This window comes from Pieris rapae, chromosome 23 (genome assembly GCF_905147795.1).
Source record: "Pieris rapae chromosome 23, ilPieRapa1.1, whole genome shotgun sequence".
Classification (NCBI taxonomy): Eukaryota; Metazoa; Arthropoda; class Insecta; order Lepidoptera; family Pieridae; genus Pieris; species Pieris rapae.
Window position 1 is genome coordinate 4,692,731 of NC_059531.1, and position 13,379 is coordinate 4,706,109.

General features: G+C 37.1%; 1 protein-coding gene across 2 annotated transcripts in view; it reads left to right on the forward strand.

Annotated features, from left to right (window-relative positions):
- Positions 1-13,379, forward strand: part of LOC110998258 (rho GTPase-activating protein 6) — a 92,523-nt gene that overhangs the window by 29,682 nt on the left and 49,462 nt on the right. Inside the window, exon 3 of one of the 2 annotated variants that reach the window (XM_045633410.1) lies at positions 10,233-10,345. In XM_045633410.1, the coding sequence (XP_045489366.1) occupies positions 10,233-10,345 (113 nt within the window). Of the gene's footprint in view, positions 1-8,578; positions 10,346-13,379 lie in introns of those variants that run through there. The other variant, XM_045633409.1, reaches the window with a different exon arrangement.

Consider the following 13,379-nt stretch of genomic DNA (forward strand, 5'->3'; position numbering starts at 1 on the left):
AAGGCGTCACCAGTTCCATGCAACTTTCTTAGGATGGAGTAGCCCGTAGTCATTGTATTAAAGTCGCATTGGTCCGCCAAGCACCCACAAATATACACTATAAATACATAAAGAAATTACGAGTGCAAGCTTGCTAAAAGAACACGGCGAAAGGCCTCCATGGGCATGCTGAACAGAAAAGAACAGACAAGTGTCTAGAAAGTACTAAACTGGTGCCCAAGGTACAACAGTAAACGCAAAAAAAGATAATTTGGAAGGAAATAGTAGGTATATAGCAGAGACTGGCACACTGCAGACAGGAAGGGCGGCTATCGAAATATACATGTAAAAAATTCTGAAATGAAAGGTTATTAATATTACTACTGTTCAAATATTTATACTTTTTATTTAATTCTTTACATAATATAAACATTATAAAACAAAGTATGTATGCTTAAAAATACAAGAAAATATGACAACACAAATTTAAAACATACATCAATAACATTTGAACTTAAGCAATGTATCAAAAGAAAAACTAAAGAAACGACCACAAAATAAACAAAAATAAAATAAATAATTACTTAAATTTAATAATAACTAGAACTAAACGAACAATAACAATATTAAACAAACAAAAATTCAAACTTAAACCACATTAAGATTTAAGAGCCTGCAAAACAAAGTTACGGAATGTTGGTAGACTGTTGTAAAACAAATCATTTTCATCAATTTTTGTAATAAAGTTGTAAGAGCAAGATAGCCTATTCACTGAACTAGCAGATAAGCGAGCCGTAGGTATGTATAGTAGACTTTTAGTTCGAGTAACTCTAGGCTTGCAAAGAAAGGAAAATTTTGTAAGATCAGTGTGGATATTAAAGTTATATATTTTATATATATTGTTACGAGCTAGGGGATCGGATAGAAACTGCCGTCGATTTATTCAAGGGTTTATTTCAATAAAATCTACGAGGAATTCGTTTACACTAATATCTGGAGATAACGCACAGAAAAGCACTAATAACACACACAATATACACTGTCACTAATCACTTAAATCACTCCGTACTTTATCACTGGTATCACTTATTCGCACTTTTTCTCTTCGGTGTTTATCGCTTGGAATCGCATTCAAAACTGAACCCAGTGATCGCGTTTTGGCTCGCTTATATATCCCTGGGAAGAATCTCGAACGATGTTTCCGATGTTTACGAGAACTTTCTAGGCGGGAGCGCTACTGAGTAGCGATCGCCTAATTCTAGAACGCGCGTACTTGCTATCTCTTTCGCACATTGCTACGTGCTTGTCGTACGACGTTCTAGAGTTCTCGGTCTAGCTTCGAGAAGGTTCTTATCTTTTCTCTCTTTCGCGTATCAAACAGTGCTTGTCCCACACCTAGAAAATTCGTTCTAGAATATTCCTTCATCGAAGAGCTATAACCAGGCCTGAAAACGCCTGAAAACGGGTCTGCTGAAAAGTGTACCATTCATCTATGCGTGTTCTGAAACCGACTGAAAAAATGTTTCAGCCTCCTGAAAACTACGGCAACATTACGTAAATTTCGATTTTCTAATATGTGATTGACCCTCTCCCGAAACGGTCATAAATCATATTTCAGCCTGCTGAAAAGTTCTCTAAGTAGTGGAAAAATCTAAAAACATTGCAGTTGACCCGTCTTCGTAACACTACCCTCTCCTTAGACATGCTCGTCCCGAGCATCATCACTTCCTTTCATCATTATCCTTTTCCATCGCGACCGAGTCTGCGAATCCTTATCGCCTGCACAAGCTTTACATTTCTTGATCCAGTCTTCTACATCTTCACGATAATTAATCCAGTAAAATATTTCTTTAACCTTCCTAAGAGTCCCTTTTACTCCTAAATGTCCACCAGACAACTCAATATGACACATTTCTAATATGTCGCGAACCTTGGATCTTGGCACCACTAACTGCAAATGATCGCCTTGAGCATTTTTCAATTTGCGACATAACACTCCATTATGTAGAACTAAACTGTCCCATTCAGCCCAGTAACTCTTAGTAGTGCTACTTGTAGATGCAACTTTACTCCATTGTGGCTTGACAGCTGAAGATTTCATCCAATCCAGAATTGGTTTAATGTCACTATCCTCTTGCTGTGCTATCTGCATCAATCTCCCACCGAAATCTGAATGAATGGTAGCTGTTCTAAGCATCCTCACGTTACCATCCCTTCCGTCCTGTTTGGTGACTTTTTCACTTGGCCTTTGAGACGCATCATCTGAACACCTTCTTAGCTCTCTTTCATGGATCGATAACATATCAGAAAATTTCTTTAATTGTTCCTCTGCCTTTGATAGGTGTATTGACAAGGCTTCCTCATAGTTATCCGGAAATGTTCGAACTGCGTTCCACTCTTGTTGCTTACTGGCCTGTCCGTCCACATCGATTACTCTACAGACGTCATAACCACAATTTGAAGAGTTGCCTTTTAAGGAGACTTCCTGTTCTCCGCACTTGAAGATCCCTTTTTCCAGATCTATCTTACATTTGTAAAACTTCATAAAGTCTAACCCGATTATACAGTCATCTACTATGTCGGCAAGAACAACCTTGTGTCTGTAGAAACGTTCACCAATCTTGAAGGTCGCGATACCTTCTCCCCGATCGGCTATGCGTTGACCCGTAGCTGTAACAAGATGTGCAATTCCTCTAGAAGGGCTTCTAGAAAATGTCTTCAGAAGTTGGTGTCTGATTATTCTAGAGTTCTCGGTCTAGCTTCGAGAAGGTTCTTATCTTTTCTCTCTTTCGCGTATCAAACAGTGCTTGTCCCACACCTAGAAAATTCGTTCTAGAATATTCCTTCATCGAAGGGCTATAACCAGGCCTGAAAACGCCTGAAAACGGGTCTGCTGAAAAGTGTACCATTCATCTATGCGTGTTCTGAAACCGACTGAAAAAATGTTTCAGCCTCCTGAAAACTACGGCAACATTACGTAAATTTCGATTTTCTAATATGTGATTGACCCTCTCCCGAAACGGTCATAAATCATATTTCAGCCTGCTGAAAAGTTCTCTAAGTAGTGGAAAAATCTAAAAACATTGCAGTTGACCCGTCTTCGTAACACTACCCTCTCCTTAGACATGCTCGTCCCGAGCATCATCACTTCCTTTCATCATTATCCTTTTCCATCGCGACCGAGTCTGCGAATCCTTATCGCCTGCACAAGCTTTACATTTCTTGATCCAGTCTTCTACATCTTCACGATAATTAATCCAGTAAAATATTTCTTTAACCTTCCTAAGAGTCCCTTTTACTCCTAAATGTCCACCAGACAACTCAATATGACACATTTCTAATATGTCGCGAACCTTGGATCTTGGCACCACTAACTGCAAATGATCGCCTTGAGCATTTTTCAATTTGCGACATAACACTCCATTATGTAGAACTAAACTGTCCCATTCAGCCCAGTAACTCTTAGTAGTGCTACTTGTAGATGCAACTTTACTCCATTGTGGCTTGACAGCTGAAGATTTCATCCAATCCAGAATTGGTTTAATGTCACTATCCTCTTGCTGTGCTATCTGCATCAATCTCCCACCGAAATCTGAATGAATGGTAGCTGTTCTAAGCATCCTCACGTTACCATCCCTTCTGTCCTGTTTGGTGACTTTTTCACTTGGCCTTTGAGACGCATCATCTGAACACCTTCTTAGCTCTCTTTCATGGATCGATAACATATCAGAAAATTTCTTTAATTGTTCCTCTGCCTTTGATAGGTGTATTGACAAGGCTTCCTCATAGTTATCCGGAAATGTTCGAACTGCGTTCCACTCTTGTTGCTTACTGGCCTGTCCGTCCACATCGATTACTCTACAGACGTCATAACCACAATTTGAAGAGTTGCCTTTTAAGGAGACTTCCTGTTCTCCGCACTTGAAGATCCCTTTTTCCAGATCTATCTTACATTTGTAAAACTTCATAAAGTCTAACCCGATTATACAGTCATCTACTATGTCGGCAAGAACAACCTTGTGTCTGTAGAAACGTTCACCAATCTTGAAGGTCGCGATACCTTCTCCCCGATCGGCTATGCGTTGACCCGTAGCTGTAACAAGATGTGCAATTCCTCTAGAAGGGCTTCTAGAAAATGTCTTCAGAAGTTGGTGTCTGATTATTCTAGAGTTCTCGGTCTAGCTTCGAGAAGGTTCTTATCTTTTCTCTCTTTCGCGTATCAAACAGTGCTTGTCCCACACCTAGAAAATTCGTTCTAGAATATTCCTTCATCGAAGGGCTATAACCAGGCCTGAAAACGCCTGAAAACGGGTCTGCTGAAAAGTGTACCATTCATCTATGCGTGTTCTGAAACCGACTGAAAAAATGTTTCAGCCTCCTGAAAACTACGGCAACATTACTTAAATTTCGATTTTCTAATATGTGATTGACCCTCTCCCGAAACGGTCATAAATCATATTTCAGCCTGCTGAAAAGTACTCTAAGTAGTGGAAAAATCTAAAAACATTGCAGTTGACCCGTCTTCGTAACAATATAAACTAGATCAAAGAAGTCACCTCGGAGTTTTAGAGTATCCAACTTGAAATAGTCCAAACGACCCTCGTACGTTTGCAATTCACCACACAAGAGTAGACGAAGTCATTGTGTTACATAAATTTAAACTTGTGTCAGATTAACATACAGAAAATCACTAATACTAGAGCAAGTAGGTTGTTTTTACGGGGTGAGATTTTTGTTTGGTTCTTGAATCTGATATGATGTATGTAACAGATAAAGATTAATAAAATATTGTAAAGTTTCATTCCAACATGAATTAAATTTACTTTGATTCTAAGATTCTTAAAAGGTTAATATTATTATTATTTTTATTGTTAATTGCAATTATATGGTGTTTTTATATTTATTTAGGGATAGATTTTTGTAAATCTATCCTTAAATTAGTCGTTAATAACAGTATATTCTCTTATTTTTAGTTTTATAAAAGAGGCAATTTCCGAAGGCAGTAACGCCCCAAGAGTAAACTGGCGCAGACACTCTCTTCGACTGTAGCATTGCATTCAGTCGTTACATAGAAATTAACATTACATTATTCCGCTTATAATATCCTCATTTGAAGCACCCCGATGACCCAAAAATCGTAAATAATAATATATCCATGATTGTAATAATTGTTAAAAGTTTTTTTGCGTTTTTCGTAACTCACCATTTTATAATTGATAATAAACGATTTTTTATTGATTGATTAAAACGGCACTTAAAATCAAACAAAAAGTTTATTATGATGGAAAAGAGTATAAATTTTAATCTCAATTTGTAATACAACTATCGCCATCTAGTGGTAACCTTATAAAGTAGAATAACACCTGAAGTTGAAATTCGAATTGCTGAAACTTTGCCAAAGTAAACATTGGTTTCACTCACATCAACTAGATGGCGTTATGATACAATAGTGTTCGAACGTCTACTTTTAGTCGACTACTACTTAGAAAAATACTATCTTAGAATACTAGCTTAGAAAAATTGATTATTACATGAGCCAAGGCTGTGTTAGGCTCTTAAGTTTCTTCATGGTTACTGTGTAGTCTATGGTGATGATTAATTGCTACATGATCATGAATACGATGGTGTAATGGTTGCAGCAATTTACAAGCACCTCGTAAAACTTGAATTTATAAATAGTGGTAATTTTTTCAGTCAGGTTTTTCAATCAATAATTTATTGTGAAACCACGTAGATTCTTGTAGTATGTAGTAACAAACATGTATATCAAACGAAATATAATTATAGAAAGTTTATAATATGATCCTAGAGCTGGGTGTTTTGTCGAGCGAGGATATGCCTCAATAAAAATATACTTATATATACCATATACCACAGGAACCAAATTTTTTAAATGTTTGAGGTTTTTATTAATTATTATTATTATGTAGGTTAAAAATATTAGCGTCAAAGTAAATTTATATCATGTTAAACAAAAACTTTACAATGTTTTCCCATTATTTTAATCACACCACTGATCCAATCTGACCCAAGAACTACCTACTTAATTTTAAACTTATTTTGTTTCTGAGTGATTTTTTATATTTTAATATGAAACAAGAATATAGAAATAACGCGTTCTATTGTTTAAATCATTTATAACATAATGAACTTTAAATTTAATGTCTCTAAATGTTTTTCTATAATATATATTTTGTTATAAATTTACTATTAATTTAATTTTTTAGTGTTCATGAGTGTACTTGTTTATCTATATGAATAAAGATATTTTGATGGATATATTGCGTTATAGAGAGAATAGTCGTCACAATACATATAACATACATATTTTTTTTTAATTCAATTTTAAATTTAGGAATTCAATTTTATAAAATTGAATTCTTAAAAAAAAATTAAGAAATTAATTCAAGAGTTTTAGAAAGAAATTACATTAAAAGTAGATGTTAAAGCGTGAAAAACTGATATTACAAATAATTTTTTTTTGAACCACGTTGGAAAACACTGTTTTAAGGAAATATTAAAATATTCTTCTTATCTATGTAATTATTGTCTTAAAAATACTGCACCAGTCACAATTTGTTGTTCGCTTATAAAATCTTTTTAGGTTTGGTCCTCAGATTTCTCTATCTATTGCATACTCATATGTCAAATGGGCAAGTAGGTGATCAGCCTCCTGTGCCTGACGCCGTCGACGTCTAAGGCAAGGAAGGAAATGCTGCTAGCGTTAAAGGCAGATACACTGCCACAGAGACTAAATTTTTAAAATTCTTTATTATTATTATTTTGGTTTAGAAAATTGAAAATACTGTTTATTTGATTATTATATTAAGTTACATTAATAAAATGTTATTAAAATATCAATACACTTCTTTATACCACGTTTTATTATATTTACTTAGCGTAAAAAAAATATTTCGCAAATTTGGAAGTATATCGCGTACAATTGCATAAGGGCTTATACATAGACATAACATTTATCACAACTAACCATAATACACACAGAAACACACAAAATAAACACACGAAATTTTAAGTGTGTAATGTGTGTGTGTTGGTTGTAACTGGCTCAGCATTATGCTGTGGAAGTGGAGCGTTTTTTAAGACACCACTGTGAAACCTGCTGACCACTGAACTTTCCTAACCAACTCAACTCAGTTTCCTTCAAGCGTCCTTGCAAGCCTTCTGGAATTGTGTGTCCATGGGAGGCGGTATCACTTAATATTAGATCCTGCCTGTTTGTCTCCAGTTCCATAAAAAAGCCATAACGAAGCTATACATTCCTATTAGAATGTTTAATATTAGCAAATCCTTTTAATTCTAAATTAGCAGCTGATAATAACAGCTTCTTTTGTTGGTGCCTCTGCATTATAGAAGGTTGGCCATCAGTATCGTGAAGCGTGTCTTGTTTCACGTCAGATTCCACTCTTCTCATTACCCGTCAACTCTCTAAGGTTAGGAAGCCATGATTTTTAACTTCTACCAACACACCTCCAAATTTTACTTAAATTGAAACGCTGACAGGCACATCACGTGGCCATCCTCTCTGTTCTTTGATGTTTTACATAAATTTATTCGACTCTCCACCTCGATTAAGAACTTGCTCGTTAGAGGCCTTCAGGGTCTGGACCCTGAAGGTCTGGACCCAGCTATAGGCTGAAGCATGTGACCATGACACCGCATCTCATGTGCTTCTATGCGCCGTAGGTATCTTCTCTTATTGTCCTAGATTCACAGCCTTACATAATATATTAAATTTAATTCTAAATAACAGCTGTTTCTTTACTTAAAGTCGTGTTAGTGGCACTCCCTCCACTCTACCCTGTCTTCGGCAAGCTTCTGTGCTCGTTAAGACTTGAAGAACCTTTACTTGACCGGTCCAGTGAGTAGGGAATCAGCCTCGAGGTCTGGTGCCCTCCACTCTACCAGTGTTACAAATTTTATAAATGGTTATCATCTTAGAATGTTAATGACAGATTATTTAGACAAATCTGAATTGATTGTATAAGAACATGTTGTTAATTTAGAAAGTTTAAATTTGAAGTTAAAATGGTTGTGATATCTATTTATTGAAATGATATATTTTACTATGCTAAATATATAGCAAACGACAATTTTAATTAGCCTACTGTTGCTATTGTCTCCCTATATTTAATCGGAATTTGGTTTTCGTCCAAGGAATTTCATGCTCTGAGTTATTGTGATAGAATTTAGCAACCTCCAAGAAAATTAAGAAAATAGTCTTCACTTTACAGTCAAAGAAACATATTTTCTATCAAACTCAATAGTTTTAATTTAAATGTTTTTATTACAAGAGTAGTTTTATAATAACTAATAAATAATATTATGAAATTCTTGGCTTGCCTCACAGCTCACATTCGAAATCTATCGGATCTAATAATCGAAAATTGTCCAAAGAAGTTGGCTGAAGATCTGAAACGTGTAGACGACTCGAATTATTTATGGCATCTTTACGCCAAGGGCTAGCCCTGACTAGTTGTAACGACAGGTGAGGAAAGTTGTCACCATAGGTCAAGGAAAGGGGTTGGGGGGCGGGGGACGCGCGCCGGCCGCTGCGTGGGCGCACATTTGTTTACGCTGTTCGCAGTGCGCGCCGAGCACCGCGCGAGACCACCCTATATTCAGTTCACGGCCGCTCTATTACCGGACGTCTATTCCGGGCATAATATTCTGTAGTGCCGTGGAACGCTCAGTTTCGGGCGGGCAGGTGCGCGCGCCGAGGAGACATGCGGCGCTGGGACCACGCGCGCTGACCGGCGGCATGGAGCGCCGTCCCGCGCGCATCGACGCCGACTTCATGGCCAAGACCGTGCGACGCCGCGAGAAGCCTCGCGAACGATGGCTCCTCACGCGCAAGACGTGGAAGTACATGGCCGATGCTGGCCGTCGGCTCATCCCCGAAGGAGCCCAAAACAGGCAGGAGGACATCCCGCGAATAGAGGCATACTTCCAAGATATGTGTCAGAAGGAGCCGAGGTTCTTGTTGTGGAGGAAAAGCTCCTACCCTGGAGTTATAGCTCGACCTCGACGCAAGAAGCGTCCTCGTGGTGGATCTGTACGAGCGAGGTCACCGTCTGACGATGTGCCGGCCCCCATAAGGCCGACAGAGCTCTTTATTCCACACACATCAGGTGGCCGCTTTGATATCGCTAAATTAAGGCGGGATTTCTTCGCTACCCCACCGCCCTCAACAAGTTATACTCCGTCCAATGGGGCATTTAATGCCAATACAAAGAAAGCTAGTCCACATGTTGCACCTAGAGACAATGATGAAGGAGTTCTAGTAGATTTATTACAAAAGTACCTGAGATTAGAGGAGGATAAATGTCCGACTCCAAGGAATGAACACGAAGAGCTGATAAGAACGTTACGAAGCTACCTTAAAAGGCAGTCAGAAAGCGCCCCGGCTGAGTCAGACACAGATCCCGCCCAAAGAGTTCTCAAAGAACATCTAAGTCGATATTACAGTCGAGAGTCGAACAGTAACCAGTCTGTCCAAGATTTGTTACGCGATAGGAATCTCTTAAGAAACTTGTATAATGATCTTCGTAAAACGAAAACATACAGAGGTGGACGAAGTGGGGGGAGCGGAAGCAGTGGGGGTGGATTTAGTGGTGCGTGCGTGTTCAGTGCATCCAGTTCGCGGGGTCAATTTAGGGGTAGAAATGTGTACGATTCATACGGTAATGAGGATTTTCCACCTCCAATGTCGCCACCACCTCTCATCGAAGTTGTTGGTGAGTCGCAGGAGGAGAAAGCATCTTCTGATATTGGAACGCAAACCGATCCGATACCGGAAGAAGTGTTACAAGATTTGGAAAAAGCTTACCGGGAGAAATTGGAAGCTCCCACGTCTCCAACTAGTCCGACTAGCCCACCGCCTGAGAGGCGACCGCGACGTCGCTCTAGTGTCGATCACGACGACGTATCACAATCCGTGAGTGACAAAATAAAACTATACTTAAAAATGGCGCGAAAAAAAAGTGTGGACTCCGATAAAACAGATCGTTTTAAACGTATTAACTATGATCAAAACCTTCGTAATATCAAACCGCGTGCTCCAAGTGATGTAGATGATGATGGACTGAATAAAGGCGTGCAAACCGATGAAGCGTGGATCCTTACGTATAAGGAGTTACAATACGCGTCCGTTGCGACTACTCCGACATCACCATCTCAGTCGCACTCGTTGTTTTCATCGCTTTTGGGTAGAAGTACATCAACGACTTCCGCAGGTGGCATGCAGAAGTCACGGTCTTCCAGCAGCGTGGTACAGACTGTCAGCAAGCGGCTGTGGAGGACGAGGAGTCGGTCTTCCAGCCGTGCCGCCGCCGCCTGGACACCTCAGGTCAGTCGTTAATTGTTTTATTTTGTTTATTCAAATATTTCTTGTTTCCGAATAGAATTAAAGCATCAAATTAAATTAGAAATACGTTGATTATACTCAGAACAATGTAATAAAATCTCGATACTACAATCAAACGTATAGTTTTCTATATGGCTAGCGTAGTTTAAGAAACGATTACAGAATCGTAGAAGATTAATTGATATATTTTGTTGCATACTTAGCTAACTAAATTTCGTGTACAACAATGATGCCCCTTCGCTTCTCCCATCTAAGAGCACAACGCCTTTTCGGATAAACACACTGATAAACGATCTCTCGATAATTATTTATTGTATTTTATTTTTCTTGTGTATGCCGAGCTTTAGCAAGCTTTTATAAATAAATAAAAAACTGTTCGTAAAAATATTCATGAATATTTAATAATATAAAAGTCATATAGAAGTATTATTATATATCTTGGTATTTATAAGATGAAAAACGTCTTGAGGAAATCAACTTTAGACCCACAAAGTCGAGGGCGTCAGGCACATGAGGCTGATCACCTACTTACCAAAATGATCATGAAACAGATATAGAAATCTGAAGCCCAGACCTAAACGGGTTGTAGTGGCACTCATTTAATTATTTTATTATTAATAAGACGGTCGACCCAAGACTGTACATCGAATGTTATGTTTATGTAGGATTTTAACATCTGTGATAAGCAATTCGTCTTTCATTACACAAGGATGTTCTTTAAAGATGAACCAAACATTTACCTTTCTACGACACAATAGACACTAATGTACAAAATTAAAACTAGTAAATATGTAATTGTATCTATTATAATATGGTAATTGATTTTTCATTTAATTTGTTTCTTAGTCTGTAAAAATACGCTAAATTTGGCCTGTCATTTTAATTTTAATTCGAAGATTCTATGTTAAAATATATTAGATTATAAAACAAATTTGTTAAAAACTATTGATTCCAAGTAAATAACTCTTAATGTTGTTGTAAGGTGCGCAAGCGCAAATTAAAGATTTAAGTTGACGTCTGGACGTCTGACGTAGATATGAAGTGATGGTGACCCCAGAACTAGTGCTTTCCACGCTCAACGAATAAGTATCGCAATACAGCGTGGAAATGCTGCCAGAAGGACCAAACATTTTAAAATAATTTTCTTTTTTTTAATTTTTACTCATAAAAAATTTGCTTAGTTAACTCTTAATAATATTATTTTATTACAGTTCTCTAATCAGTTATTTAGTTTACCTCTATATAACAATATATTTTTCTAAATATGTAATAAACATTCACACGATTGTCACATCGTTAAAATACTTACGTATGTACCCCTCCTACGGCGTAGCGTGGTCGTAGCAAGGCATTTACTACGACTTACTGCTACAATGTGGATAAAGCACAATTTAAAAGTTATTACGGCTATTATTAAGAATTACGGGAATAGGTGAAATAAAAGAAATATGTATAACAAATGCTATTAAACATTACGACCGCGCCACCGTCCAACGTCATAAAATGGTAAAAAACACAATAAAGGAAATATAAAACTAAATTAAAAAAAATGAAATTACGTACTGTTATCATAGCCTTGCACCCTAATTGGCTGACATACTGGTACCTTCTGTTTAGTCAGCATTTCTCAACCAAGAGGTGAAATGATAATTAAAATATGAAATCAGTTCGGTATCATCCTTCGTCGCGCACTCACATTTGTTGGCTTTCATTATAATATTCTGTCATCTTTATAATTAAATAAAAGTTCCATTGTATTGTGAACTCATCTATCTTTTTTTTTAAACCCATTAACCGGGATACTTCTAACAGTACGCACAAGTACAAAACGTTAGCATTAGTATTTCTATGATTTACAATTCAAATAAATGTAAGTTCATAAATAGTTAGATTTCAAATCAGTCAGTGCGAAAGTTGAGATGAGGTAGTTGTAAAATGGGTAAACGTTCGTATTTAAAACTTAGTTATACATTATTATATATGTTTGGAAATTGTTTGGTGGTAGTGACTTTGGGGATGATCATTTAAATTAAAATAAACCTATGTTCTGTTTTAAGAATAACTGACAACAAATTGACATATTTTACTATTATATATTTTTTTTTATTTAATAGGAGGCAAACGGGCAGAAGGGTCACTTAATGTTAAGTAATACCGCCGCCCATGGACACTTACATTGCCAGATGGCTTGCAATGCTTTTTAAGCATTGGGATGCTCTTTGTAGGACCCTAATTCGATTTGGTTTGGATATACTTCAGTGGGTGGTTCCACATAGTGGTAGTGCGCGGAAAACAAACTGCCTCAAAACCCTCCGTTGTTGAACATATGTTGACGGACGGACGCCGAGGTGATAGGGATGGTATTTAGCAATTATATATCTAATTGATAATGCAAAGTATTTTTGTTTATTATGTTACAAGACCGGCCAAAAATTTACTTTGATAAATCAAAATTAAATCAAATCAAAAATCATTTATTCATATACGTAACATAATGTACACTTATGAACGTCAAAAGAAAAGAAATATACTAATGATTCTAATTTTACATTTACTGCCAGGTAATCAAGGGCGTAGAAAGGAAGAGAAGAACTGGCAATAAACTCTCCGCCACTCTTTTTAATCGCCAAGTTTTTTTACACAATGTTTGTAAGGAGCTGCAACCATTACACCATGTTCCATATGACATCTTGAGTAATAAATAATAATAAAATAAAATAAATTAAAAACAGACATTGACGAATGATCATAAAACAGACACAGAAATCCCAGACCTAAAAAGGTTGCGACGCCCCTTTTTTTCGTTTTGTATAAATAGCTAAACAAACATACTTTCCAATAGTTTTTAAATATTGATATAAACAATACCATACGTATACAATCGATTTTAAGCCGCATTCCACATTAGTTTTGAACAAATGGGCAAATAATTTCTCACACCTATAAATCCGCGAATAACGATGCTACGTTCCTGACCGCTTGCTCTATGGTTTAAGTGACAAGCGAATGTCATATA